At 41.2% G+C, this 26,413-nt stretch overlaps 1 protein-coding gene across 1 annotated transcript in view; it reads right to left on the reverse strand.

Moving 5' to 3' along the window:
• LOC108791552 (leucine-rich repeat-containing protein 9-like) overlaps positions 1 to 24,205 on the reverse strand; it is a 62,220-nt gene extending 38,015 nt beyond the window's left edge. Inside the window, exons 1-14 of the mRNA XM_018562071.1 lie at positions 24,158 to 24,205; positions 22,073 to 22,291; positions 19,225 to 19,365; positions 16,496 to 16,559; positions 14,693 to 14,763; positions 14,214 to 14,396; positions 13,339 to 13,494; positions 11,789 to 12,003; positions 10,754 to 10,885; positions 8,313 to 8,489; positions 6,837 to 6,948; positions 5,109 to 5,232; positions 1,542 to 1,676; positions 459 to 587 (exon numbers count right to left, since the gene is read on the reverse strand). Coding sequence (XP_018417573.1) covers positions 459 to 587; positions 1,542 to 1,676; positions 5,109 to 5,232; positions 6,837 to 6,948; positions 8,313 to 8,489; positions 10,754 to 10,885; positions 11,789 to 12,003; positions 13,339 to 13,494; positions 14,214 to 14,396; positions 14,693 to 14,763; positions 16,496 to 16,559; positions 19,225 to 19,365; positions 22,073 to 22,291; positions 24,158 to 24,205 — 1,906 coding nt within the window. The remainder of the gene's footprint in view (positions 1 to 458; positions 588 to 1,541; positions 1,677 to 5,108; positions 5,233 to 6,836; positions 6,949 to 8,312; positions 8,490 to 10,753; positions 10,886 to 11,788; positions 12,004 to 13,338; positions 13,495 to 14,213; positions 14,397 to 14,692; positions 14,764 to 16,495; positions 16,560 to 19,224; positions 19,366 to 22,072; positions 22,292 to 24,157) is intronic.
• Positions 24,206 to 26,413: the final 2,208 nt, after the last annotated feature.

Raw genomic sequence — 26,413 nt, forward strand, 5'->3', positions numbered from 1 at the left:
TGTTAAAAAATCTGAGGGTTTAATGTCACTTTAAGCAAACAATTTGTATAAAATTAAAATACGTATGTAGTACCTGCATCACCAAGATGGCCGCCGGCAGGCATCAATCAGATGGTCGCGCATATGCGAGGTGACGTCACGCGCAATGAGGACACAGCGGGGTGTCACCCGGTCTAGAGACCGGGTGATACCCGACCTCGGGATGCCCCTGACATGCACTGCTCAAGCCTCAGACTGGAATTTTAGGATCGGTGCTTACATAGCTGCTTACATTTCAATAAAAAACGGAAAGATGGGGGTGTTCTAAAACTTTTGACCGGTAGTGTATATAACGCACCTAAACAGGTTTTTTTCTTCTTGGAAAAAGTTAAGTTACACTTTAACTGTGTCAGCACATCACTGCCTCGTCAATAATACATCAAGAAAACATTGTAATCATGCAGAGGAGTATTGAGAACATTGTACCAGAGGAATATATTCAAACTCAACGATGTACTCTGGCAGTATGAGCTCAGGATCAAACACAAACCACTCACGCCGGCGTAGACTGCAGTCACAGTTCCCATGCTCCTTGGAAGAACATGCTTCTGCAAGAAGAAAAAAGTGTCAACATTTCCTGTATGTCAGAATAATTTAAATGTGCTTTTTACATTTTTTTTTTTGCCCTGACATACACTTTACTTTGCTCCCACTATGAGACGATAGATTTTGACCTCTATAATTAAGCCGTGAAGGTGAAACGTGTGAGAGGTTTGGCGTGCATGGAGGGACATTGTGTATAGTGTGTTATGGATATTTACAATAAATGCCTATGATTCGAGGAAATCTGTGGAGCGCGATCATTTGATCCTTCTCTATGTATCTCTGGCTGCAGTGAGCCAGTTAGACCTGCACCAGGAACTGTATCAGTTTGCTCAGAGTACGCAGAAGGAGCCATAGAGTGTAGCACAAGACTAGGCCTCTAACATCTTCATCATCCGACACTTCTGGGAATGTTGTATGACTGGTCCCCCTATGTGCACTGTGGTTCCTCCCTCAATACCATTGACCAATACAGTATATAGTAGTGATGTAGGAGCCAGAGGAAGGAGCCATAGAGTGTAGCACAGGACTAGGCCTCTGACATCTTCATCATCCGACACTTCTGGGAATGTTGTATGCCTGGTCCCCCTATGTGCACTGTAGTTGCTTCCCCTATACCATACATCAATACAGTATATAGTAGTGATGTAGGAGCCAGAGGAAGGAGCCATAGAGTGTAGCACAGGACTAGGCCTCTGACATCTTCATCATCCGACACTTCTGGGAATGTTGTATGCTTGGTCCCCCTATGTGCACTGTGGTTGCTTCCTCTATACCATTCATCAATACAGTATATAGTAGTGATGTAGGGGCCAGTGGAAGGAGCCATAGAGTGTAGCACAGGACTATGCCTATGACACACCCAGAACACAACTCTCTCTGGGTGATTATCTGATCGAATAAGCTTGTGAATATAGTTATTTTTACATAATATGACTATAACATGGAATGGAACATACCATCATCTGAAGGATATACATGGTCCCTCTTAAATTTCAATGGCCTGAAGACAGAATTAGCATTAGGATTTATCTGAAGATGTTCTTTGGCTCTAAGACTACGGCCCAGGAAGACTTTTACAATGATTAGTTTACCTAAGGATACATACAAAAAACACACAACAATAAAATATTATGAAATAGAAAAATATACAGTATTATATTAGTCATTTTTTTGGGGGGAGATACAGCACCAAACACATGGTTATGGTTGTAATGTGTAACTTATCTCCTGTAGGCTGCTGCTTCTTGTAAAAGTTCTCTAGTAATATTCTCCCACAATGCATTGGGTATTGTGAATGGGTGGTGGAGATCCTTCCACTCATCCACTCCTCCTCCATTCACAAAAAGGTGTTGTATTTGGGAAGCATAATAGTTTGAGCTCTCTGAATGGAGGAGATGATATAAAGGGGAGGGCATTTGGCAAAACTCTTCACACTACCAGGGGCTGCTGTTAACCCATACAGCACTGGAGGATAGCCACTCAGGTCAATATCTGGCAGCTATGATGGTAGAATGAAGGGAGCATTTTTACAAGAGCAGCGGAAACTAATACGTTTTGTCCTGTAACACAAACAAAATATTGTCTCTCTTGAGTGAAAACAGACCATTTTGGGATTGCAATAAAGAGTGTGCATGTCACCAACTCACAGGGCGGTGGAAAGGATGAGAGTTTATGGGCAAATTGCAGGAATTGGCAAACACAGGAAAACAACGCCTGTGCACACAACCATTAACATGAAGTAAGGATATAAACTTGGCAACTGCAGCAGAAATGTAGTCTTATGTTGTGTTCCACTTATCTAGTTCTACTCAAAAAAACATCAAAGAGGATTCAGAAAGATGTGAAAACTGGAGAAGACGAATTTTACTCCTGTTGTCTGTATTATACTTTCTGCACCAGAGAGCATCCAGCTGGTATTAGCAGAGGATCCTAAGTGGCCAAGGGCAGAGTAAGGGCCACCTCAGACATAGTGCCCTGAATGACGTTGAAGCATAGACAATTACATATAATTCCCTCCAGGATTGATTACCGTTAACTAATGAAGATAAGTATTTACTTATTTCATTCTTTTATATATTTCAGTTATAGTCTGCATTGCTCTACAAAGCAAACTGATTGTTCAAATGATTTTCTGCATTCAAAGGAGCTTACAATCTATTATGTCTACCATAGCCATATGAACTTGGGAAGCCAGTTAGCTATGTAACTATTAAGTGTTTGTTCACCCAACATCTTTTTTATTTGAAAATGTTTAGATATTGTAAGATGAGGATTTGTTTTGATGTATAGTGTGGCAGTGCATGGCAATGCCACGGTGTAGTATGGCAACTCCTTCCAGGTTTTCCAGACTATAGTGGGATGGGATCTCCAGTCCTGGGGCCAGGTGTTGCCAGTGGCCAGGTTGGGCTGAACAGGTGGCTGAGAGCAGCCTTATTAGGAAGCCAGCCCAGTGCTTTAGGGGAGAGTTGTGGGTGTGCAGGAGGCACACGACGACAGGCAGACTCTGCTGCGTGTGCACAAGGGACAAGCCGGAGGAGCTGGAGAGGTCCAGAGGGTTGGTGACCCTGAGATACCTGTCGGGGAGACAGAGAGGGACAGTGACCATCGATGGTGAATACCAAAAGTCTTGGAGCTGAGGAAAGCTGCTGAGGACGGTATATCCAGGGAAAGTCCTGGGACTATAACACTGGGAGTGTATGGGACAGCCAGATGTCGGTGAGACCAAAACATGATGTGTTAATGAGAGTCCAATGAACTGTTATGCTTCGTTTATGCTGAAGAAAATCAAGTTGGTTTTATGAAGTTCATTGACTGTTCGCCTTTTGAATGAATAAAGACTGTCCTTTTTATGTTAGTCAGCTTCAGGAGTGGTCACTTAGCGCTTACCATTGTGCTATATTCCCCAAACTATCACAATAGTTATTGTAAGATGAGGATTTGTATTGCTGTATAGATATTATAAGATGAGGATTTGTATTGATGTATAGATATTGTAAGATGAGGATTTGTATTATGTATAGATATTGTAAGATGAGGATTTGTATTGCTGTATAGATATTGTAAGATGAGAATTTTAGTTTCTTCTCTTTTCTGTCTTCATACTCCTCACTTTTTTCCTTTCATTTCTTCACATCTGTCGTTCATTCATCTCTCTTGCTCCCAATACCTTTCCTCGCTTGTTCTTTTATCCCATCTCTTGCTGTTCCTTCTCTTCACTCATGTTCTGTGACTTTACATAGTTTACCTTCTGTTTTTGTACTTTCATATATTGTTTCCTATGATGGAGATGATGGAGATGATATTGTTTCAATGGCCCTTTCTCCATGTTTTTCTACTTGTTGACCTTGAATGAGATGCATTCTTTTCTTCTAATACTCCTTTCATCAACTGATCCCATGTCATTGCGATGTGTGCAGACTACGGATCAGAAATATGGCTTTGGTCATTCACTTAAAATAGTTTTAAATTGTATTCGGTGAGCCTTTTATTTGATTTCACGCACTGTTCTTGTGTCAAGTTTTGTATTACTTCTGTATGTTTTCTACAGTATGTTTCAATAAGACGTTTTAAAGTTGAAAAAAAAAAATAGATTTAACATGACATGAGCGAAGTATGGGGCCTACACTTCCATACCTTCTTTAAAAATGCGAGTTGCCTGGCTGTGTCTGACTTTAATTTAAGTGATTTCGAGTCACAGACCAGGAAAAAGCATGCTGTAAATGTGTGTCAGAAAAGAGTCCAAACTCCTTATTTCTATATGACTCAGGAAGGGGGAATTTATCGTAACTGGAGCAGACAAAATCTGGATCACTTGCCCATAGTAATTAATCAGCTTCTCTCTTCAGTCTACTTAGTTCAGATTTGAAAATGAAGGATAGAAGCTGATTGGTTGTCATGCATATCTGCTCTACTTTTGATAAATTCCCCCCATTGAGTACCGAAGCCAAGGCATGCGCAAGAAAGCCAAGTGTCTAGCATTCTCTTAACAGTGGTGAGCCATGACAACCTCCAACATTTTCCCATGACAATTTTCCTTTAATGATGTATGAATAATTACAAAGCTGCATTCATTTGGGCCTTTTTATCTGCCTGGAGTTCAGCTTCAAATCAAATCCATTGTATCATTACGTGTATGGCCGACATAAGAAACTACAGCTTCTGTGTTCAGCCAACCAGACAGAGGAAAGCATATTGCCGTTGATCACACCACAGTAATTATTTCATAAAATTTTAGTGTCACTGTAATGCTACAGGCAATTAAGAAATGGAAAAATTGGGAATGACAGCAAGTATCCCATTCAAAGGTAAGATATAAACATGTTATTTTATCGGGTAAAATAAGCTCACTGAACCATGTCCTTGTGTGGAAATACCTAACACATTCCGCCATGATTCCCAAAGCGGTTCTATAGAATGTGGTACATTCAATGCTTGTTATTCTAAATTGCTACAAACATAAAACTGGACCCTGACTGTCATCTGTAATTTATTATATCGTCTACAGTGCACTGTAATTAGGTTACCGCGTTTAAAATGCTCGGGATCATAATTCGTCTCCAAGGTTGTTGCTTGCTCTGATGTGAAAGTCTCACAAAATCCCAAACTGTTGGAAAGAAGAATGGAGCCGCCTTGTTCTTGTCCATGCAGCTGTAAATAACACAACATGACGTGTTAAGGACCAAGACAAATGTGAACAAAGCAAACAAGCTTAAAGAGTAACTCCACTTTGGTTAAAAAGATCACAGAAACTATGTGCAATGACAACAAGAGCAAATTTGTAATATCACGTTATTAAAGTGTATGTCCAGCAAAAACTTTGTATTCTTAAAGGATAAGTTCACCTGTTGCAAAAATTAAAGAAATGCATAATTAGTCATATGTTAAAGAATATGCATTTCTTTAATATTTGCATTCAAGCCTGGAAAGCATTGCAATTGTGATCACTCGATCACAACTGCAAAGCTCAGGGTTCTGCACATTTTCACACTGGCAGAGCTCGTACAGAGGTACGGAGTTTCAGTTAGGAGAGATGGGAGATATACATTATATTGCCAAAAGTATTGGGACACCCCTCCAAATCATTGGATTCAGGTGTTCTGTGGAATTTCCTTGCTACTAAATATTCCATTGTCACCTGTTAGTGGTATTATAACAATGTCGAAGCAACTGGGAACAACAGCAACTCAGCCACGAAGTGGTAGGCCACGTAAAATGACAGAACCAGGTCAGCGCATGCTGAAGCGCACAGGGCGCAGAAGTCGCCAACTGTCTGCAGAGTCAATAACTACATACCTCCAAACTTCGTGTGGCCCTCAGATTGTCACAACAACAGTGCGTAGAGAGCTTCATGGAATGGGTTTCCATGGCCGAGCAGCTGCACCCAAGCCTTACATCACCAAGTGCAATGCAAAGCGTCAGATGCAGTGGTGTAAAGCACGACGCCACTGGACTCTAGAGAAGTGGAGACGTGTTCTCTGGAGTGACTAATCACGTTTGTCTGATTGCATTGTGCCAAGTGTAAAGTTTGGTGATGGGGGGATTATGGTTTGGGGTTGTTTTTCAGGGGTTGGGCTTGGCCCCTTAGTTCCAGTGAAGGGAACTCTTAAGGCATCAGCATATGAAGACATTTTTGACAATTTCATGCTCCCAACTTTGTGGGAACAGTTTGGGGAATGGCCCCTTCCTGTTCCAACATGACTGCGCACCAGTACACAAAGCAAGGTCCATAAAGACATGGATGAGTGAGTTTGGGGTGGAGGAACTTGACTGGCCTGCACAGAGTCCTGACCTCAACCCGATAGAACACCTTTGGGATGAATTAGAGCGGAGACTGTGAGCCCGGCCTTCTCGTCCAACATCAGTACCTGATCTCACAAATGTGCTTCTGGAAGAATGGTCAAACATTCCCATAGACACACCCCTAAACCTTGTGGACGCCTTCCCAGAACAGTTGAAGCTGTTATAGCTGCAAAGGGCAGGCCAACTCAATATTGAACCCTACGCACTAAGACTGGGATGCCATTAGAGTTCATTTACGAGTAAAGGCAGGCGCCCCAATACTTTTGGCAATATGGTGTATATATACAGTATACTGTGTGTGTGTGTGTGTATATATATATATATATGTGATCTGGATTAAATATTGAAAATATAAGAGTTTATTAGGACTTCAATCAATTGGGAAATACCTTTATGGGGGACATCCTATGTTCATCTCACACAGTTCTATTTATTGCAAAACCAAACTATACCTTTACCGTTTTATTGACATTAAAGCCATCCTCAAGAATGTGCAAAAGATCCTTCTTCTCAAAACTAGGCTCAAATGTGTAAAAAAGATATTCCAGCATCTTCTTGTAGTTTCTAAGAAACAGAAAATAGAAAGGAACACTGAAATCCTGACAGTGCAGTCAATGGCATTACTTGTCTGACATCTTCAGTCCTGTAATTTACAGAAATAAACTTTTTGACTGTTTCAGAGTTCCTGAATTCCTGTGTCCCTAAATAGATAATATTTTTTTGATCCTGCCAGAAATCCAGTCAGCTTCTAATGTCTTGTAGGGACCTGCCCATGCTGCCTCCACTCCGCTGAAATACAAAGCAGTGGATTTGGCCCAAAGTTCTTCTCTGCTTGACTACAGAAAACATTCAAGGAAATAAAGGAAAGGGGGAGGTGTTCAGCAGTCTAGCAGGGGAGAGCTCCCAAGGCTGAAAACACTGCCTGGCATTTCAGTTCAGCTCACCACAGGTAGTGATATTAGCTGCTGGTGCCCCAACAATCAAATGCTGTCTGTAATGTAGATTTCCTGATCCCCTGTTCTGCTCTGTGGTTCATCCTGCCAACCTCCGTTTTCCTACTGTTTCCTGTAGTGACACAGAGGTCAGTGGGAAGAACCACTGAGTGTAGTAGGTAACTAGGAGATTTACACTCCCACAGGTGTCAGATTCTGAAGAGTCTGACAGCAATTTTCTCTTATATTGGTAGTTTGGATTAGCTAGAGTCGCTTTAACAACAGGCTTTTATCAACAGGACGTAAGGAGAAACTAGAAAACATTGCAGGAGGAACCTAAAGCTCCACCTGCTGATAGCATACAAGAGTATATAATAATAATAATAATAGTAAGTGATATCTCTTACCCACGAAAAGCAAAATATATGTATTGGTACACATTATTAACTTTTTTTTTTACAAAACTACAATGAAATCCCTTTAAACAATAAGCTTCAAATGTAAAAGACACAAAATGTATAATAGATTAAACAAGAAAGTTTTATTTTTTAACCATTTAAAAAATGAGTTTGTGGGGGGGGGAAAAAAACAAAAACAAAATTGTACAAACAGCTGATGACAGCTGCTGTCCAGAAGTGTCCAAACTAACAGGGTTATTCACAAGAGGGTGAAGAGTTTGGAGAAGGCAGGAGAAGTGAACAATCTAAGACAACATAGCTGATTTGGAAAAATTCTCCAATTCAGCTCACTTTCCAGTTCATCTATGTTGTCCTAGATTGTTCACTCCTCCTGCCTTCTCCAAACTCTTCACCCTCTTGTGAATAACCCTATAAGCGTTTGATGTGTGTGTGTGTGTGTATATATATATATATGTACCGTACTTGTATCACTTTGTGATATTAATACAGCTGCTAGTGATTTCAGTGTGTTATTTTAGTGCAGACATTTATATACACATTACTTAAAAAATTATTTGCATTGATGAAAGGAACGTACTCATTGGCAGTGCTGTCTTCACCATCCAGATAGTCCTGCACTCTGTCCTCAAACTTGGATCGAAGGATTCTGTTGTGTACTCTGACTATTCGGTTTATTTTTACTCCAGAGATTCCAAATGTTTTAAAATTTAAGGCACAGAAACGGGATAAAATTAAGTCATAGCATGATTTGAACCTGGTGCATACAGAAAACAAAGCAATTTTACAAATTAACAAGGCTGGAAACAGAGCATTCTGAATACAAAATTAGTAAAATGTCATACAGCTACCTTCTAAAAAGAAATTATATTTTACTTAAAGCTCAACTCCAGGGTAACAATATTCCCCCAGGCAGGACAAAAAAGTGATTAATTAAAAATTCAAAGCTAAAAAAAAAAAGCTCTGACTAAAATATTCACATTACATCCAGAGGTGCACCCCACAGTCTTTTCTTCATGACAAGATGTCCTCAGCCCTCTCGGTCTATTGATTGATACGCGGCTCACCCAATCCAAATGAATGAGCTAAGGCTCGGTTCACACCTAGGCGTATTACGTATGCGCGACCGTCACGCGTTTTTTTTTACCGCGATTCAAAAAAACCGCGCGACAGTCGCGCGTTTCCGAAGGCTACTAGGCTGTATCCCAATGGAAAACGCCCTCCAAAACGGCCCAAAGAAGTACATGTACTTGTTTGGGCGTCAGCCGTTTTGTAGCGCGTTCAGACGGGCGGAAATACGGAAAAGGTGTGAACCATACCCATAGAAAACAATGGGATTTTCATGGTTGCACGTTTTGTAGAGCGTTCATAGAGCGTTGAACGCCTGACAAAACGGAAAGGTGTGAACGGGGCCTAAGACTGTGAATACAGGGTGCACTACCAGTGCTGATATCACCTCAGTGCCACTCTCTGCATCATCCTGATCCAACAACTGCCTAGAAGAGGCTGAAAAGGAAGAGCATGCAGCGTGTCACATGACCATCCAAAAGACATGTAGAGAAAAAATTAAAAGAGCAAAAAATATTTCTGGTGGGGATCTTAAAAGGGATGAGGGAGCCAACCTGGTCTTTATAGAGTTTCTGTGACCTAAATAAAAGATTATTATAAGCTGGTTTTATATTTTGCTTATTTGTCAGCTTACAATAAAAAATATCTGAGCAGAGTGTTAAACCAATATAGCAACCAAAGCCGTATATGGCCTATATATAGTGGAAACATTTTTTAAGGTAGGCAAATCAATTATACCTACATCTTGCGTGACATACATACTTGGTTATGTGTATTAGAGGGATGCCTATTGTTCTCTACAGTCTATGTGCGCTTGATGGATGTCCATAGTTATCAACAGTGCATGTGTAATAGATGAATGTCAATAGTTCTCTACAGCGTATGTTCACTAGATGGATGCCCATTGTTCTCTACAATCTATGCACATTAGATGGATGTCCATCGTTCACTACACCATATGCGCACTGGATTGATGCCCACTGGCAGGGCTGGATTTACTCTCTCTGCTGCCCCAATACCAGGCTCCTTAATGCGCCCCACTGTATGCAGGCTGCATACAAGTGATCTCGGCGACATCGCCGAGATTACTTGTACAAAACAAGCGGCGGCTTCCAGGCTGTACATTTAGCCCTGCATGCCCAAAGCAGGGCTAAATGTAGAAAACAACTACTCGCCTGGCACCCGGAACTGCATGTCCCGGGCGTCGGGAGATAGAAATTCCGCACCCCTGTTGCCCCTCTACTCCCTGCGGCCCCAAGGCCGGGCCTCGGTTGGCCTTGTGGGAAATCCGGCCCTGCCCACTGGATAGATTTTCTATAATCTATGTGTACATGAATGTCCATAGTTCTCTACAGCCCACGCATGCTAGATGGATCTCCATTGTTCTTTACAGTGTATGTGTATAAGATGGATGTCCATTATTCTTTACAGTGTATGTGTACAAGATGGATGTCCATTGTTCTCTACAGTGTATGTGTACTGAATGGATGTCTAACATTCTTGACAGCGCATGTGCAATAAATTAAAGCCCATTGTTCTTTAAAGCGTACATGCAATGATTGGATGTCCATAGTTGTCTAAACCCTATGTACACTAAGATGGAACGTGTAACACATCTTGCTGATCATTTGAAGAAATGTTTTCAATGAATACTTGTTTTACCCTCTATTTACTTGATGAAGTAAACAGTTAGATAATGTGCAGTAGCAGATGAGGTCATAGTGTGGTTCCATTCTCCATTGTGGGGATTTGATATCGAAAAGTATATTGATTGCCTGCTTCTCATTACATGACCTAACTACATATTCATTCATAAACAGCTAAGTCTTTTAAACTTTCCCTGTATGAACAGCATGACTTTAAACCTACGCAAAGCATCATTATGTCAAATGCAAGAGATATTATGGTAATTATCTCCAGTACTTAATAAATGCTGTCATGAACTGAGCTTACCATGTATCTGATGGAGCACCTTCTTCAAAGCGAACATTCCCTACGGTTTCAAGCTCTGTCTGTAAGAACTGGACCAAGAGATCAAAGCTCTCTTTTGTCCTTGCAACTTCTTTCTCATGAAAACCGTCTATGCTGATAAAATCAACAGAAAAGAAGAGAGACATGAACAGATTAACATTATCTCTTCAACTTTCAGAACCACACAATTTAAAAGCATTGTGTGAGTAGAAAATATGTGAAGATTTACAAAATGCATAAAGCAAACAGCAAATTTTTAAACAGACTCGCCACTGAATGACAAGTTTGTTTCTTATGAGATATCAGTTTTGGGAGAACTCAGCCTTAAAAAGCCAACACTAATATTTCACCAACACTAATATTTATATATTTTTTAAATATTTCTTGGAGCCTTGCCGAGGCGATTTTCCAAAAGCAGTGCATGTCTGCACACAAAATCTTAATGTGTCAGTCTTTCGCAGCTGCACTCCCCAATTACTTGTTTATGTTCAATAATGGGAAGTCAAGACCGGTTTCAGACCAATTTCAGGTTCACCCCCTCTTTCCCATTCCCCCACACCACCTTAGGAGCAACCCCAACCAACTTTATTTTTTAAACTTTTCTTTTGTACAGAAACATCTTGTTTTTCTTAGTCACAGATCTTCTTTGTCCCATGGTGAGTGGATCCTGAATGCTGCAGAAAACAGCACCATGTAATGACATGGCATTCTCTGCAACATCCTCCTGTAAACCCAGGAGGGCTTGATGAAACGCCCTACCACGGAGCAGGTCTGTGACACCCTGGATCACACGAAGTGGGATGAATGATACTGGGCATCATTCAAACAGGAAAAGTACCAGCGCTGGACCAAAAAGCAGTAATACTATGAGGGACAGTACCAGAGAGAAATGTTGATAGAATGTGCAGAGGCATATGCACACATACAGTATACAGTATGTTCAAAGATACAGCACCCAATGTAGTTTAGAAATCACGTATGGCTCTTTGGCTGTAGATACCTAGAAGCTTAACATACTCATCCATCTTTGATGTCCAGAAGTGGATTCTCTCTTTCAAGGCACATAGCTTTTGGGTCAGATTCTTCTCCATGTCCAATTCTGCTGTACTATTGTCCACTTTTGTCCATGAATCAGATTTTTCCAGATCTCCATGGCAATGAAGTTTTTCAGGAGATTTTGAAATGTTTGGGAGACTTTCTGGTGACTGCAGCTTTGATAGGTCCCATTCTAACTAAAACAAATAGGACATGCTGAACTATTTAAGAATGAAAACATATGAAAACCTGTGAGGGAATCATAAATATGTAGGTACTCTAAATATAAAATAAATTATCCTTATTATAGCAAATATAAAAATATTCCTATTGCATGTTATGGCCATAGCAACCCTTTCTCTGTCACCATCTAGGAACTCACTGCACTAAGAGGGTCTTGAATAAGGGCCAGGACACTGACACGGAGGGTGAAGAGTTTGGAGTGAAGTGAACAATCTAGGACAAAATAGCTGCTTTGGAAAAAGTCTCCAATTCAGCTCACTTTCCAAATCAGCTATGTTGTCCTAGATTGTTCACTTCTCCTGCCTTTTCCAAACTCTTCATCCTTTTGTGAAGAACCCTGTGAGTGTGGTCCTACACACTAAAAGAGTGGGCCCTATTGCATTCAGAAAAGGGGGCCTATGGTGGCTTAAGTGACTGATATGGAGGTCCCCCTTCCTCAGAAAGCAGTATGTGAGGGGAGATGGGACAGCAAAGCCCTCACTTGGTTCCACTTGCAATTGTTGCTTGTTTCTAAAGAATGACAACCAGAGGGCAAGGTACTAGTTACTACAAGGTACTAGTACTAGTTACCAGTATTGCCTGCAGGCTCAATGCAGCCTTATTGTTTCTTTATTACTGGCTTACCATGCCTTTTAGGACATTGCTTCCTCATATCAGAGCTGCCCCCTGATGATTGGTGATCTGATGAAAAGCGGGAAAATGGCCACCAGGCGGAGGAAACACACATCCACAGAATGATTGAAGCAGAAAGATGCTGAACTGCAGCTCCTAAGATACCGCTTTCTCTCCAGCAAGAACAGTTAGCAACACACCAAATCTCACTCCAAATCTCGTGAGATTAGCAGTTAGCAATAACAATGCCTTAGATCTCACACTGCCTCATACAGCTAAAGAATATAGATACAGGTGTGCAAAGCCAAAGTCACATTTCACTAAGTGCACTGCTAATTTTTCATGGTACTGCTTAGGTACAATTAACATTCCTTGATGTTTCCTTAAATACTGTGCATTTTTACATAAAGGCAAGGGCATCCTTCATATGGCTATCAATCTAATCATGTGCTCTTTCATTCTTGCAGAATTGGACAATGAGGACTTGACTGAATTCCTACACATCCAGAGCAGAGACACAATGCTCTTTCCAATTCCTATCAGTGCCAGTCAAGGTCCTCATTGCCAGACTTGGCTAGGAAGACAGAGCACTTTTTCAAAAACATATAAAACCAAGGAATTTTTCCATCATAATTATACAATACTGTATTCCTTGTAACTTTGTCTCCAATACTTACACTTTTCACCTGGAAGAGAAGTAGGCACTTTCTGTTCCGTGGCAGTGGTTCCAATTTGCACTTCTGCTCTTTTAGCATGTCTAAATCTTCCCTTAGCTGTCTGTTGATAGTCTTTACTCTCATGTTGTAGTACATTATCTTTTTCATCACTGTAGACTTTAAAATAAAGAAATAAATAAATATTTTGAGATATATAGAAATATAAAGCAAATGGAATGTAGTAGTAGATATGTGACTTTATAGAATGATCATGTCTTGAAACCAAATTTAACACATTGATAAAAACAAAGGGGTGGCAATGTATCTGTTCTGCTCCCATACTATGGAATCCAGTACTGTGGACATTAAATGCATTTATTAAAGCTATACTACATGCAACAGCTAAATACTCATAATGGAGTTGTTTTATCTGCCAAAGGAAACAACCTGGTCACCAAGCTATGTGTGGAGGAGAAAGGGAGGAGGGAGAAGGGAGGAGACATGGAGGAGCCTCCTTGCCTCACTTGTTCGTCACTGGTGAGCCATCAAGATCAATGTCCTCAGCGTTTTTTTTTTTCTTTTTATTGATTGGACAGCTTGGACCAATCAATAAAAATGGGAAAGCCCGCTGCTGTGTAATCTAACTTAGCTGTCAAAAGCCAGATGCAGCGCTGCCTGTCATTGCTCTCCAACTATGACAGGTTACTAAGTGGGGAGGGAGAGCTGCCTGTTAATGACAGGCAGTGCTGCATCCGGCTTTTGACTGCTCTGAATGGAGAAAAAGCTGCCAGCTTCAGACTTGAAGCCGACAGCTTTTTCCTCCATGATACTAGGTAAGGCTCTGCCTCACCTGCCTCCCCTGCTGCACCTCCCTGGTCTATATACACATTACTCACCTCTGCTAAATCCTTGATAGATTTTTGGGACACATTGTATGTGTCAAGTCTCTGAAGCTGTGGTATATGGTATAATACATGGGTAGAGTAATTGCAGAAAAGGCACACAGGATTAGGAGTGTATTGTGGATCCTTCAGGCCTAAATCCTTGAGGTTTTTCAGTCGCGCTAAATTTGTGAGTTCCTAAAAAAATAATGAGAAGTAAATAGAATATTCACAAACATAGCAATAGAGTATTTAATCTTTGATAAAGAAGATAAAGTGAAAGTCATCTGATAAATTATTCTGACAATAACTGAATGATGTTTATAGTGGTAATCACTAGGCAAGTAAAGGCCAAAACGCTGATTGGCTGACATCAGTTACTGCATACAACTACTGCAAAGACTGAACCGAAACCTCTGATTACTGAATTGTATTACATTTCATATCGGTTAAAAGTAACAATCCCATAAAAGCACCATAACGGCAATATATACCTTAAAAGAAGAAATGGTATTTCCCGACAGGTTTAACCGTTCAAGATTGACATTTGGATCCAAGCAACATCCTGTTAAAAGAAAAAAGTTAGCGTCGTGTTCATACATAATTTGGAGTGAACGTGTTGAAACCGACTCTTGGGTAGAATAGATATTGCCATAAATATTGACTGGTCTGCATGGAAAATCACTTTTTTATTAATGGTTGTGGGATTACAATAGATACAGTATGTATATATTACAATTATATTTACATTCACTGCATGAATGTTATTGATAAGTTGGAGCAATGCATGGCGTTTCTATATGTGATTGTGTTTATCAAGCATATTCTTGAAATTTGTATGTTGCAGATTTTAGTATATTTTATATAACACATTCATTTTTAGAACTTTATTTTTAAAAGTAATTTTATTGTAAACACATAGGAGGCTAACAAGCACAGAGGAACTGGTAGGTCTTCTTTATGGAGACATCAGAGGTCTCGTCGTTTCTGGTTTCAGCAACCGCGAAAGAGATCAGACAGCAGAGCTGTGCCGATCTCTGTCTGGTTCACCTGCTGACACCCACTGTGCCGGTCCTGGGACTGCACAAGGGACAACGTAGCATGAGATAGCTGGTAGCGGCGAGGGAGGGCACACACTCCTCAGCTTCATACAAGTAATTCGGAGGCTCTACTGCCACCCAATTACTTGTATGTGAAAACCAAAATTCAGCTGCAAAAAAACACACCAAGATCACAGCTGCTGCAGCTGTAATATTGCTAGAGTTGGGTTAGAATTTGAGTATGCACTTTACATTTACACTGAACATTATGGGTAGTTCAAATGCCTATACGAATACTGAAAAAAATATCCAACCCATTCATCCTTTTATAAATTAGTCATATTTTTAGGTTTTGCTCTGATGTCAAAAACTGAAATCATCAGACTCAAATAACAGATGCTCAGGATGAGGTCTACCCAGGGGCGTAACTAGAAATCACAGGGTCCCATAGCAAATTTTGTATGGGGCCCTGTGATTTCTAGTTACACCCTTTGCAGAGCCCACCTGTGATCCCATACAGCCCACCTGAGAGTGACCCTGCACAGTCCACCATAGACTCTCTATGGTGGGCTCTGCAGGGTCTCAGGTGGGCTGGTCACACCCCTGCACACCTCTTATCTGTCAGCCCCGATCCGCTGTCAGCCTTCTCCACCGCTGGGCCTGGCCTCCTCCTTTGTCGCCGGTGGGCCCCCCCTACTCCACCATCGCTGGGTCTGGCCTCTTCCTCCACCTCTGCCGGGCCCCGGTCTCCTCCACCGCAGCACAGATCACTGACAAGTTGTCAGTGATCTGGACAGCGGTGTGTTCCTCCTCACAGCCGCCAGTGACAGCCAGCGATGCCATAGCGACCCAGGCAGCCCTCATGCCATTAGGGGGACCCCTTTGTTCCCCATTCCTGGCCAGACACCCCTGTGGCCCGGGCCCCACAGCGTCCACCTGGGTCGCTATGGCGATAGTTCCGCCACTGGGTCTACCATTATGCAATGCACTACTACAGTAACAATGAACAGATTTTACTTCCTGTCACCATCGGTGAGGAATATGCCTTTCCATGGAGGCCACAAGCAGAAATATATGAGAAAGTACAATGATGACATTTACCAGGGTGATTATATAGACTGCTAATAACATTTATTAATCCAGTGCCATACCAAATTACACTTCTGATAGAGGTAGGATTAAAAGAATTAGGTGATTATCACTAGAAAGGTGATTAAGATAACAGAGCACAGTCTAGCAGAGTTTTTATTTACATACCTATAGAATGAATTAAGTTCCCCGCCAGATTAAGCTCTTTTAAATTCTGTAGAGTTTCCAGCCCCTGAAAAATAACATCAGCTTTTATTCTGCTAATGAAATACTGGCATATAATATGAGGCAATGTGAGTAATCGTTTTATTATGAGCAGCCAGCAACGTGCATTCTAAAAGGGTCCATGACTGCACTGATGAATAAATGCATAGAGCTGATAGCTACTTCTATTATGCAACTCTCATAAAGAAGATACAATACACCATCATTATCACAATACACCATCATTATCGGCTGTCTTTTAATGCCATTACGGGAAATTATTTGGAAAACCAGGAAAACATGTCCTTTTGTCAGCTTTCTAGGCTAACACTGCTTAAGAAAATCATCATAAAATCATTTTTAAACATTACTTAAAGGGAAAATGTGCTTTGCCAATGCAGGACAAAGAAACAGGGTCACTTTAATGGTGGCCACACCAACATTACATACTATCCTTCCCTTTTGCTTTCCTGTCAATTCGGTCAGTCTTTGAAATTGCAAAAATGCCCAGCACTTCTGACTCCTCTCCCTCCTGCCTGAAAGCTTAGATTCTTGGTGACTGGCCTAGAAAAAAGTAATCCAAGATATGTCCCATCGCACTCCTGACTGAAAACAAACCCAAAGGTCTGGTGCCGTAGTGACTGCAGATGCCTCCCCCAGTAACATTAAATCGATAAATAGTCACTCGCACTCCAATTTCATACCAAGTCAATTCCTTCATTGACTATAGTAGTGTCCCAATCATAGCGACGTTTCGGAACCAAGTGGTTCCATCTTCAGGCAAACAAAAAGCCTAGAAAAAGTTCTTAACCTCTCTTAATATCTGGCAGCCAAACAGCAACAACAGTAGAGCAAAGGGAAAGTGAGCATGTGCAGCTGGTTGGACCAGCATTAAAATTAACCTGTTGCTTTCCCTGGATGAAGGAAACACAAACCTAGTATGGGCACTACAACAATTTTTCTTTACTATACTCCAAGCACTTGAGGCTAGAAAATCATAAAAGACTTTATGGCTCAAGCCCCGTTCAGAGGATAAAGAAATACCGGTGAAGCGCTGGACGACAATACTAGTAGCTAGGGATGCAACAAAAGAGACATTTTTAGTCCGAAACAGAAATTTCTAAATTTGTCTGACCGAAACCGAAAATTACTTTTTCCCCCCAACATTTTAAATGATTTTTAAAATTATTATTATTTTTTTTTTTTATTTACTGTTGGGGGCTTTGGGGACATATCAGGGGTCTAAACAGACCTCTGATTTTTCCCCTTTAAAACAGAAAAAAAGATTGGAGTACTACCTGGAGACTGTAAATATTTACTATCAAGGTCCTCAGAACATCATTAAATGAAGTATAAGAGAGCAACAAACATGTGAATGATCGTTCAATTAGATTTTATTGATCACAACAGTATAGACAAGTAGCCAACACGTTTTGGAGGCTTCACTAATTACCTTTTATGAGGACTAATCAGTGCTGCCAGATATAGTTGACGATTTCTTGCTACTGTTGTGATAAATAGTATCTAACTGGACCATCAATCACATATTTGGTGCTCTCTCTTTTTTCCTCTTTTTCTCTTACTGTTATTCAGAGACAGGGAATGCTTCATTAAAGTGACACTAAACTCAGAAGTAAAACTTTAAAAATGCATGCAAGTACCCTAACTAATAATAATACAGTACCTTATTTATGTATCACTTGTCTGTAGATCCTCAACTCATCTCCGAATTGGTGCTGACACTGTTCTTCCTTCTGGAGGGTGGCTACTTTTGTTCCCCATGGTCCCTGTGTGTGTTATAAAGTAGCCACCACTCCAGGGTCTCAATACAAAATTAGTAAACTAAATATGAGATAGTAGTCCATCACAGGAGCAAGCTTGGAGTGGTGACTACTTTACAACACACCCAGGGACCATGGGGAACACAAGTAGCCACCCTCCAGAAGGAAGGACAGTTTCAGCACCAATTCAGAGATGATTTGAGGATCTACAGCCAAGTGATACACAAATAAGTTACATTTCTGTTAATAGTTAATGCACTTAAATGCATTTTTAAGATTTACCTCCTGAGTTTAGTGTCAATTTATAGCTCAAGCAGGCAGTTTGCACCAACCTCCCTTATTTTTCAGTTTATGCAACATTTTTGCCTAGCAAAGACATAAAAACTATAGAAGAAATATTTTTTCTTGTGCAGTTCCTGCAAAGCTTAGTTTAAAGCAGCACCAAGTGCAACAGTTACCCCTTCAATAGTGCCAAAGGAAAATAAAGACTGTGCTACTGCTACACAGATGCAGCAGTAAACATAAACCAATACTGTAATGTGTGCCTTACTGTAATCCATGGTTGTTTCCCTTCTCTTTGCTGCTCTTCCTTTTAAATCCTCATGTCTTCTCATGCTGGGGGAGAACTTCCCTTTGCAGCTGAGTGCCTCTTCCTGTAGTGCTGGCTCAGGTTGTGAACCTACACACAGACACCATGTATCCATTTCAGAGACAAGGCAGTCTACTGCAAAACAGAAGTTCTGCCCGTCATGAGAAGAGATATGGATTTAAAAGGAAGAGCAGCAAAGAGAAGGGAAACAACCATGGATTACAGTAAGGCACACATTACAGTATTGGTTTATGCTAAAAAATCTGAGGGTTTAATGTCACTTTAAGAAACACATGTGAAAATTGTCCATTTTGTTTACTTACCTCTATGACTTCAATCTGATTATCATTCAGCCAAAGTACTTCTAACTGGGTCAGATTTTCCAAAGACTCAATGGACGTAATGCTATTACAATAAAGGAAGAGCCTTTTCAAATGAAGGCATGTTTCTAGGCATTCAATTTTCTGTAAGAAAAACAAAATAGATTCAATAAAATGTTACTTAAAATGAACCTGGCCTAAAATATTTCTAAGTTAACCACAGTGCTGACGTCTAGGTACCTGTGTTAGTTTTCAAATCAATTATTGTGTCTTTGTGATGCCCCTTGGATCCTGGCTGTATATTGTACAAGTCAAGACTATGTCCCAGCCCCTCATATTATGGGCATTCCCATATTTTCCTTCATATACGCATCTGTAATAAACTCTGCATTGTTTGAGATGATGATGTTGATCTATTTAAATAAGAACTATGAGGCGAGTGATTTCCGCTCATCCTCATAGTTAGAGCAGACCTGAGACAAAGAAGCTGTCACAGGTCGGCTCTATCGATCGGGAAGTGAGCTGAAACATGCACCGATACTGCTCACTTCCCGATCATCAGTCACCGCTCCCCTCAGGGATTCCCCCCTCCCTTCTCCGATCCTCCAGTGCCGAGTGGAAGAACGAACAAGGGAGGGGCGAGTACAGCGGGCTCTAGATAGGCAGAGCCCGCTGTCACTCACGCAGCTGGGTGGATTTCGACAGTATTGTCGGGATCTGTCCCGCCTGCGGCGCTCTCAGTATATACTGAGCTTTGGGTCACAGGAGGAGGTTAGTATATGTCCTCCCGTGACCCTCAAGAACTATGGGAAAAACACTTACCCCATAGTTCTCTTTTAAGGAGTAGAGCCTGGTCACTTTAGAAAGAGAATTTTTTTTTTCCAAAGTGAAAATTGAATTAGCTTAGTTAATGTGGTGAAGCTGTGCCTAATTTAATCATCCAATCATGTGTGGGTAATTACCAGTCTTTTTAATTTTCCTTGCACGTGATTGGGCATTTGTTGCAAAGTGAATGCTCACATAGCTTTGTAAATTAAGTAAAGCTAAGTGCAAATGAAAAAGTGAACATTAATACTTAATTAGGGAAAAAATAATAATCTTAGGGAAAAAATAATAATCTGGGTGGATCTTCTATAATATTTCCTTTAAAACTAACCTACAGTAAATGTGTAATGAACTCTTTATTGTCTGAGATAAGCTGGCCATACACTTTACAACCATCGCACGACTTGAGTCGTGCGATGGTTGTAAAGTAATTAAAAGCTTGTACGATCTGCACATCTTGGACAGGCAGATTGTACTTGCGATCATCGAAAGCACGCCCCGCTGAGGGGCGGGCTTCCGATGACTCCAATGCCGCACGGGCAGTGTGCGCTTTCCCGCGATTATCGTACGATAATCGGCAGGTGTATGGGCACCTTTAGACAGATCAAGCAGTTCATAATATCAAGCTGGGACTTGTGCATAGCACACACAATATTCTAGGAAGTACAACCTTGGAGGTGAATGATCTTATTAATATGCACTAATGTTTGAAAAACATTGTTTCTATATATAGCGTGTAATAATAGCTATATGGGGCCGCTATATTTCTTTGTTACAATGTACTTAGTTACAATATACTGAAAGTCAATACAGTAAGGATCTTCCCCCTGCTATGTATTGAGTGATTAATTGGTTCCAACGTAGAGTGGAAAAGAGATGTCATACTGATCCCCTCCCAGCAATCTCTCTACCCATCACATGCAAACACTGCTCGACAAAGACAGCATATCATTTGGTTGAGGTGATCCTTGAAATTAATAAACCTACTTGGGGTCCTTTCTGATGGAATCCCTTATTACCATTACCTGTCTAGGCCTTCCTGTCCTAAACTCACCACCACCAGTAGATGGACTGCTGTCTCAGCTATTAGGAATAGCAGTCACATCTAGGGCTGTATGCACCGTATATATCAAATCTGTTCTTAGCGATTTGCCTGGACTTCAGTTTAAACAATCTTAAACAGTATCCCAAGAGCAGATAAAAGCCCTACTCTGAACCAGCTTTTAATGTGCCCCTGAAAGTGTTAAAAAAACATTTTGGCTGAAATACTCACCTAGGAGAACTATGAAGTGAGTGATTTTCACTCAACCTCCTATTTCGAGCCGACCTGTGACAATTAAACTGTCACTCACGGCTCCCTGCAGGGATTCCCAGCTCCGATCCTCCAGTGCTGACTGGCGGAACGGACGGGGGAGGGGGCGGGTACAGCTGGCTCTGCCTCTAGATAGGCAGAGCCAGCTGTCAATCACGCAGCTGGGTGGATCTCGACAGCATTGTCGGGATCCGTCCCGGCTGCAGCGGTCTCAGTATACCGCGAGCTGTAGCTCGCAATATACTGAGCTTAGGAGAACTATGGGGAAAAACACTTACCCCATAGTTCTCCTTTAATCCAGACCTGCCTCCCACAGTACTACAAAATGTTTTCAGTCTTTTGAGACTGAGAAGAGACTGTTAGTGAAGGGCCTCATGGCTCCATGCCCTAACCATTAAGTGTATTAATGCACAGAGTAACGCTAATGTCATCACGTCAGTGCAGCTCTCTGCATCATCCAGGACCGCCCACCACTGGGACAACATACTGCTGGCCTCAAAGGGAAATGTAGGAACACATAGCCCGGAGTTAGGACTTAAGCAACCAGCATCATATATTGTGTTACGTACAGAAGCATTGTGTCTAAGGGTATCAGGTATCTCAGATCTAGTGATCTGCTAATGTGCTGCCCTTTCATTATAAAGAAGAGATGTACCTGCATATATTCATTGATTTCTATACATTTTTAATAACCTCTGTTCTTCTTTCACTTACGGTTAACTGACACTCTATTATCCAAAGGTTCTGAAGCAGTGGACACGATTCTAGACCGGTGATGTTTTCTATATTTTGCCCATTTAATGTCAGGTTTGTAAGATTTGGAAAGTAAGAGAGTCCCACCATTTTCGGGTAACCAGAGAAGAACATTTCAAGTGTTTTAGTTGATGGTCCTTCTTGTGCAATCTTCTCATAGCTGACACCATTGCATGCACACTGTAAATGAAGATATGAGCCATGTTCATAACAGAACAATATGAATACATATATATAGCCAGTTGTGTTCTTTAATGCAGTCCAACCAGAAATCAGTAACATCACTTAAAGAGAACATGTCGGAAGTGGAATATACAAGTTGCCTCTGCTGACTTGTTTCTTTAGTTGCAGAATCTAGGACAGTCATTCTTTATCCTCTCATCCCCACATCTGATATGCACATGCTTGTTCCAAGTCAGTGACTTAACAAGTATAGAAACAAGGGCGAAAATGGCAGCCCTACAACATGCACCTTTAATAACAAGTGAGCTATTTCAGCTCCCATACTTTGGTGGCAAGCCATGCAGGGCAAAACAAAAGACTTGCTTTAATGTTCCCATCCCCTGAAGGACATACCTACCTTCACTCCCATGCCACTACGTTTAGCTGCCATAACACTTCTATGCAGGAGGAGCATGTGACTCACTCACATTCCTGTCTTATGACATGGGTAATACATGGTAATTGGCCCAGTGTTGTCACATGGAGGTAGAGAGACAGTCCTCAGTGCTGCGTGTCAGCTCCAACTAGGGGGAGAATACACAGGCTGCCCAGCCTCACTGCTGGTGGCTCAATGGAGTAGAAAAAGAAAAGTAAGTATATTCTGCTGGGGTAGTATTAAAGTGAACCTGTGACTAAATCCGCATGGACAAAGCAACAGATTAATTAAAATAAAATCTTGTACACATCCATATAGGAAATGAGGAACAATAATCTTAAACATTTTTAATTACTTTATAAGTTAAAGTAGTTTTAAACTCCCATACTTTTTTTCAATAATGAATCCAGATCAAACAAATATACAATGCCCAGCAACACATTGCTTTACATTTTTGCCCAAACACTTACAATCATCATGTTTCTGAACAGCTGGTCCAAAGTCTCTTAGCTCAGCTTCCCTGAACTTCCTTTCCAATACAAGATCACAAAGGACAGCGCAGATTTCAACAACTGTCCATCTACTAGCTTGGAGAAGGAAGGAGAGGGGACCAGCGGGGAGGGAAGCACGTTGATTTTCTGTGTGTGTGTGTTTGTGGAGACACACACAGCTTACTAGCACACACAAAGGTGACTGCACAGCACTCTGCTTGAGAAAGGAGTCACTCTAAAACAGGAAGTCAGGTCCAGTGCTCAGGGGACTAGCTGATTCTGCAGGAGACTAAAACATTTAAACATCCGGGAGCCGATTTAATTGTAAGTGATTCTGAATTTTATGAGCATTTGAAGTAGCTCAATATCTTTTTGACATTAATATAATTTTACACTCCAATTGAACCCTGGCATAAAACTGCATGGTCATATGTCCTAGTCACATGTGCCAGAAATCCAGGAAATAAAAGGAAAGCTAATAGTCTGCCCTTACTAAACAGGGCCAGTGTCAGAAGACTGGGGAAGAAAAGAAAAGAGAAATAAAGTATGCAAAGGATACAAAGCCGGCAAGATATGCGTTTGTATATTGTCATTACTACACATATCTAAAAGGTGTGTTTGTTGTTATTATAAAGATATGGGTAAAGGTCTGCTTTAAGCCCACCTTAGTACTTCTTCCATCTATCCACCAATCAGTTTGGAAGAGTCGTTGTAAAGCAGATTACAGGTAATTACACTTACTAAATAATTATTCTGAATTCTTTAATAGCTTTTGAAGGAACACACAGGCAAATTAAAGTGTACTTTTATATATCACCTTGGAGTTCTTCAATCGATCTTATGAATGTTCAGTGACAGACGAAGACTACACAATTTCTCCTCCCTCTTCCAGCTTGGTAGAAGTTGTAAAATCCTGTCTTTACGAAGAGAATGTAAAAATAAAAAGAAGATTCTTACCAGTTCTTTAAATATTTCTTCTGAATTCTGGTTGTCAACAGAGTCCATTTTCATAGTATCAGCATCTGTCATAGTGAGTGGGCGTTCCTGTATAAAAAGGTGAACAGAAAATATACATCAGGACTTCTTATAATATCTGATTGCCCGAGAAGCTGGCTCCGTGTTGTCTAACCTGCTTGATTGAGCTTGGCCGGGAAACTGACTGCCCAGTCAGTTAGCATGGAGCCGGCTTCCCGGCCAATCAGGAAGCCAGGCAGCAAGTAATGACCCACATCCCAGCTTTCTGATTGGCCAGAAAGCGGGCTCAATACTGATTGGCTGGAAAGCCGGTTTCCCATCCAATCAGCATCGAGCTGGCTGTTTGGCCGGCTTCCCGGGCCAATCAGCATTGGGCCGGCTTCCCAGCCAATCAGGAAGCCGGGAAAATGAAGGCATGTTTCTAGGCATTCAATTTTCTGTAAGAAAAACAAAATAGATTCAATAAAATGTTACTTAAAATGAACCTGGCCTAAAATATTTCTAAGTTAACCACAGTGCTGACGTCTAGGTACCTGTGTTAGTTTTCAAATCAATTATTGTGTCTTTGTGATGCCCCTTGGATCCTGGCTGTATATTGTACAAGTCAAGACTATGTCCCAGCCCCTCATATTATGGGCATTCCCATATTTTCCTTCATATACGCATCTGTAATAAACTCTGCATTGTTTGAGATGATGATGTTGATCTATTTAAATAAGAACTATGAGGCGAGTGATTTCCGCTCATCCTCATAGTTAGAGCAGACCTGAGACAAAGAAGCTGTCACAGGTCGGCTCTATCGATCGGGAAGTGAGCTGAAACATGCACCGATACTGCTCACTTCCCGATCATCAGTCACCGCTCCCCTCAGGGATTCCCCCCTCCCTTCTCCGATCCTCCAGTGCCGAGTGGAAGAACGAACAAGGGAGGGGCGAGTACAGCGGGCTCTAGATAGGCAGAGCCCGCTGTCACTCACGCAGCTGGGTGGATTTCGACAGTATTGTCGGGATCTGTCCCGCCTGCGGCGCTCTCAGTATATACTGAGCTTTGGGTCACAGGAGGAGGTTAGTATATGTCCTCCCGTGACCCTCAAGAACTATGGGAAAAACACTTACCCCATAGTTCTCTTTTAAGGAGTAGAGCCTGGTCACTTTAGAAAGAGAATTTTTTTTTTCCAAAGTGAAAATTGAATTAGCTTAGTTAATGTGGTGAAGCTGTGCCTAATTTAATCATCCAATCATGTGTGGGTAATTACCAGTCTTTTTAATTTTCCTTGCACGTGATTGGGCATTTGTTGCAAAGTGAATGCTCACATAGCTTTGTAAATTAAGTAAAGCTAAGTGCAAATGAAAAAGTGAACATTAATACTTAATTAGGGAAAAAATAATAATCTTAGGGAAAAAATAATAATCTGGGTGGATCTTCTATAATATTTCCTTTAAAACTAACCTACAGTAAATGTGTAATGAACTCTTTATTGTCTGAGATAAGCTGGCCATACACTTTACAACCATCGCACGACTTGAGTCGTGCGATGGTTGTAAAGTAATTAAAAGCTTGTACGATCTGCACATCTTGGACAGGCAGATTGTACTTGCGATCATCGAAAGCACGCCCCGCTGAGGGGCGGGCTTCCGATGACTCCAATGCCGCACGGGCAGTGTGCGCTTTCCCGCGATTATCGTACGATAATCGGCAGGTGTATGGGCACCTTTAGACAGATCAAGCAGTTCATAATATCAAGCTGGGACTTGTGCATAGCACACACAATATTCTAGGAAGTACAACCTTGGAGGTGAATGATCTTATTAATATGCACTAATGTTTGAAAAACATTGTTTCTATATATAGCGTGTAATAATAGCTATATGGGGCCGCTATATTTCTTTGTTACAATGTACTTAGTTACAATATACTGAAAGTCAATACAGTAAGGATCTTCCCCCTGCTATGTATTGAGTGATTAATTGGTTCCAACGTAGAGTGGAAAAGAGATGTCATACTGATCCCCTCCCAGCAATCTCTCTACCCATCACATGCAAACACTGCTCGACAAAGACAGCATATCATTTGGTTGAGGTGATCCTTGAAATTAATAAACCTACTTGGGGTCCTTTCTGATGGAATCCCTTATTACCATTACCTGTCTAGGCCTTCCTGTCCTAAACTCACCACCACCAGTAGATGGACTGCTGTCTCAGCTATTAGGAATAGCAGTCACATCTAGGGCTGTATGCA

This window comes from Nanorana parkeri, unplaced genomic scaffold (genome assembly GCF_000935625.1).
Source record: "Nanorana parkeri isolate BGI_ZX_2015 unplaced genomic scaffold, ASM93562v1 scaffold20, whole genome shotgun sequence".
NCBI classification, from domain to species: domain Eukaryota; kingdom Metazoa; phylum Chordata; class Amphibia; order Anura; family Dicroglossidae; genus Nanorana; species Nanorana parkeri.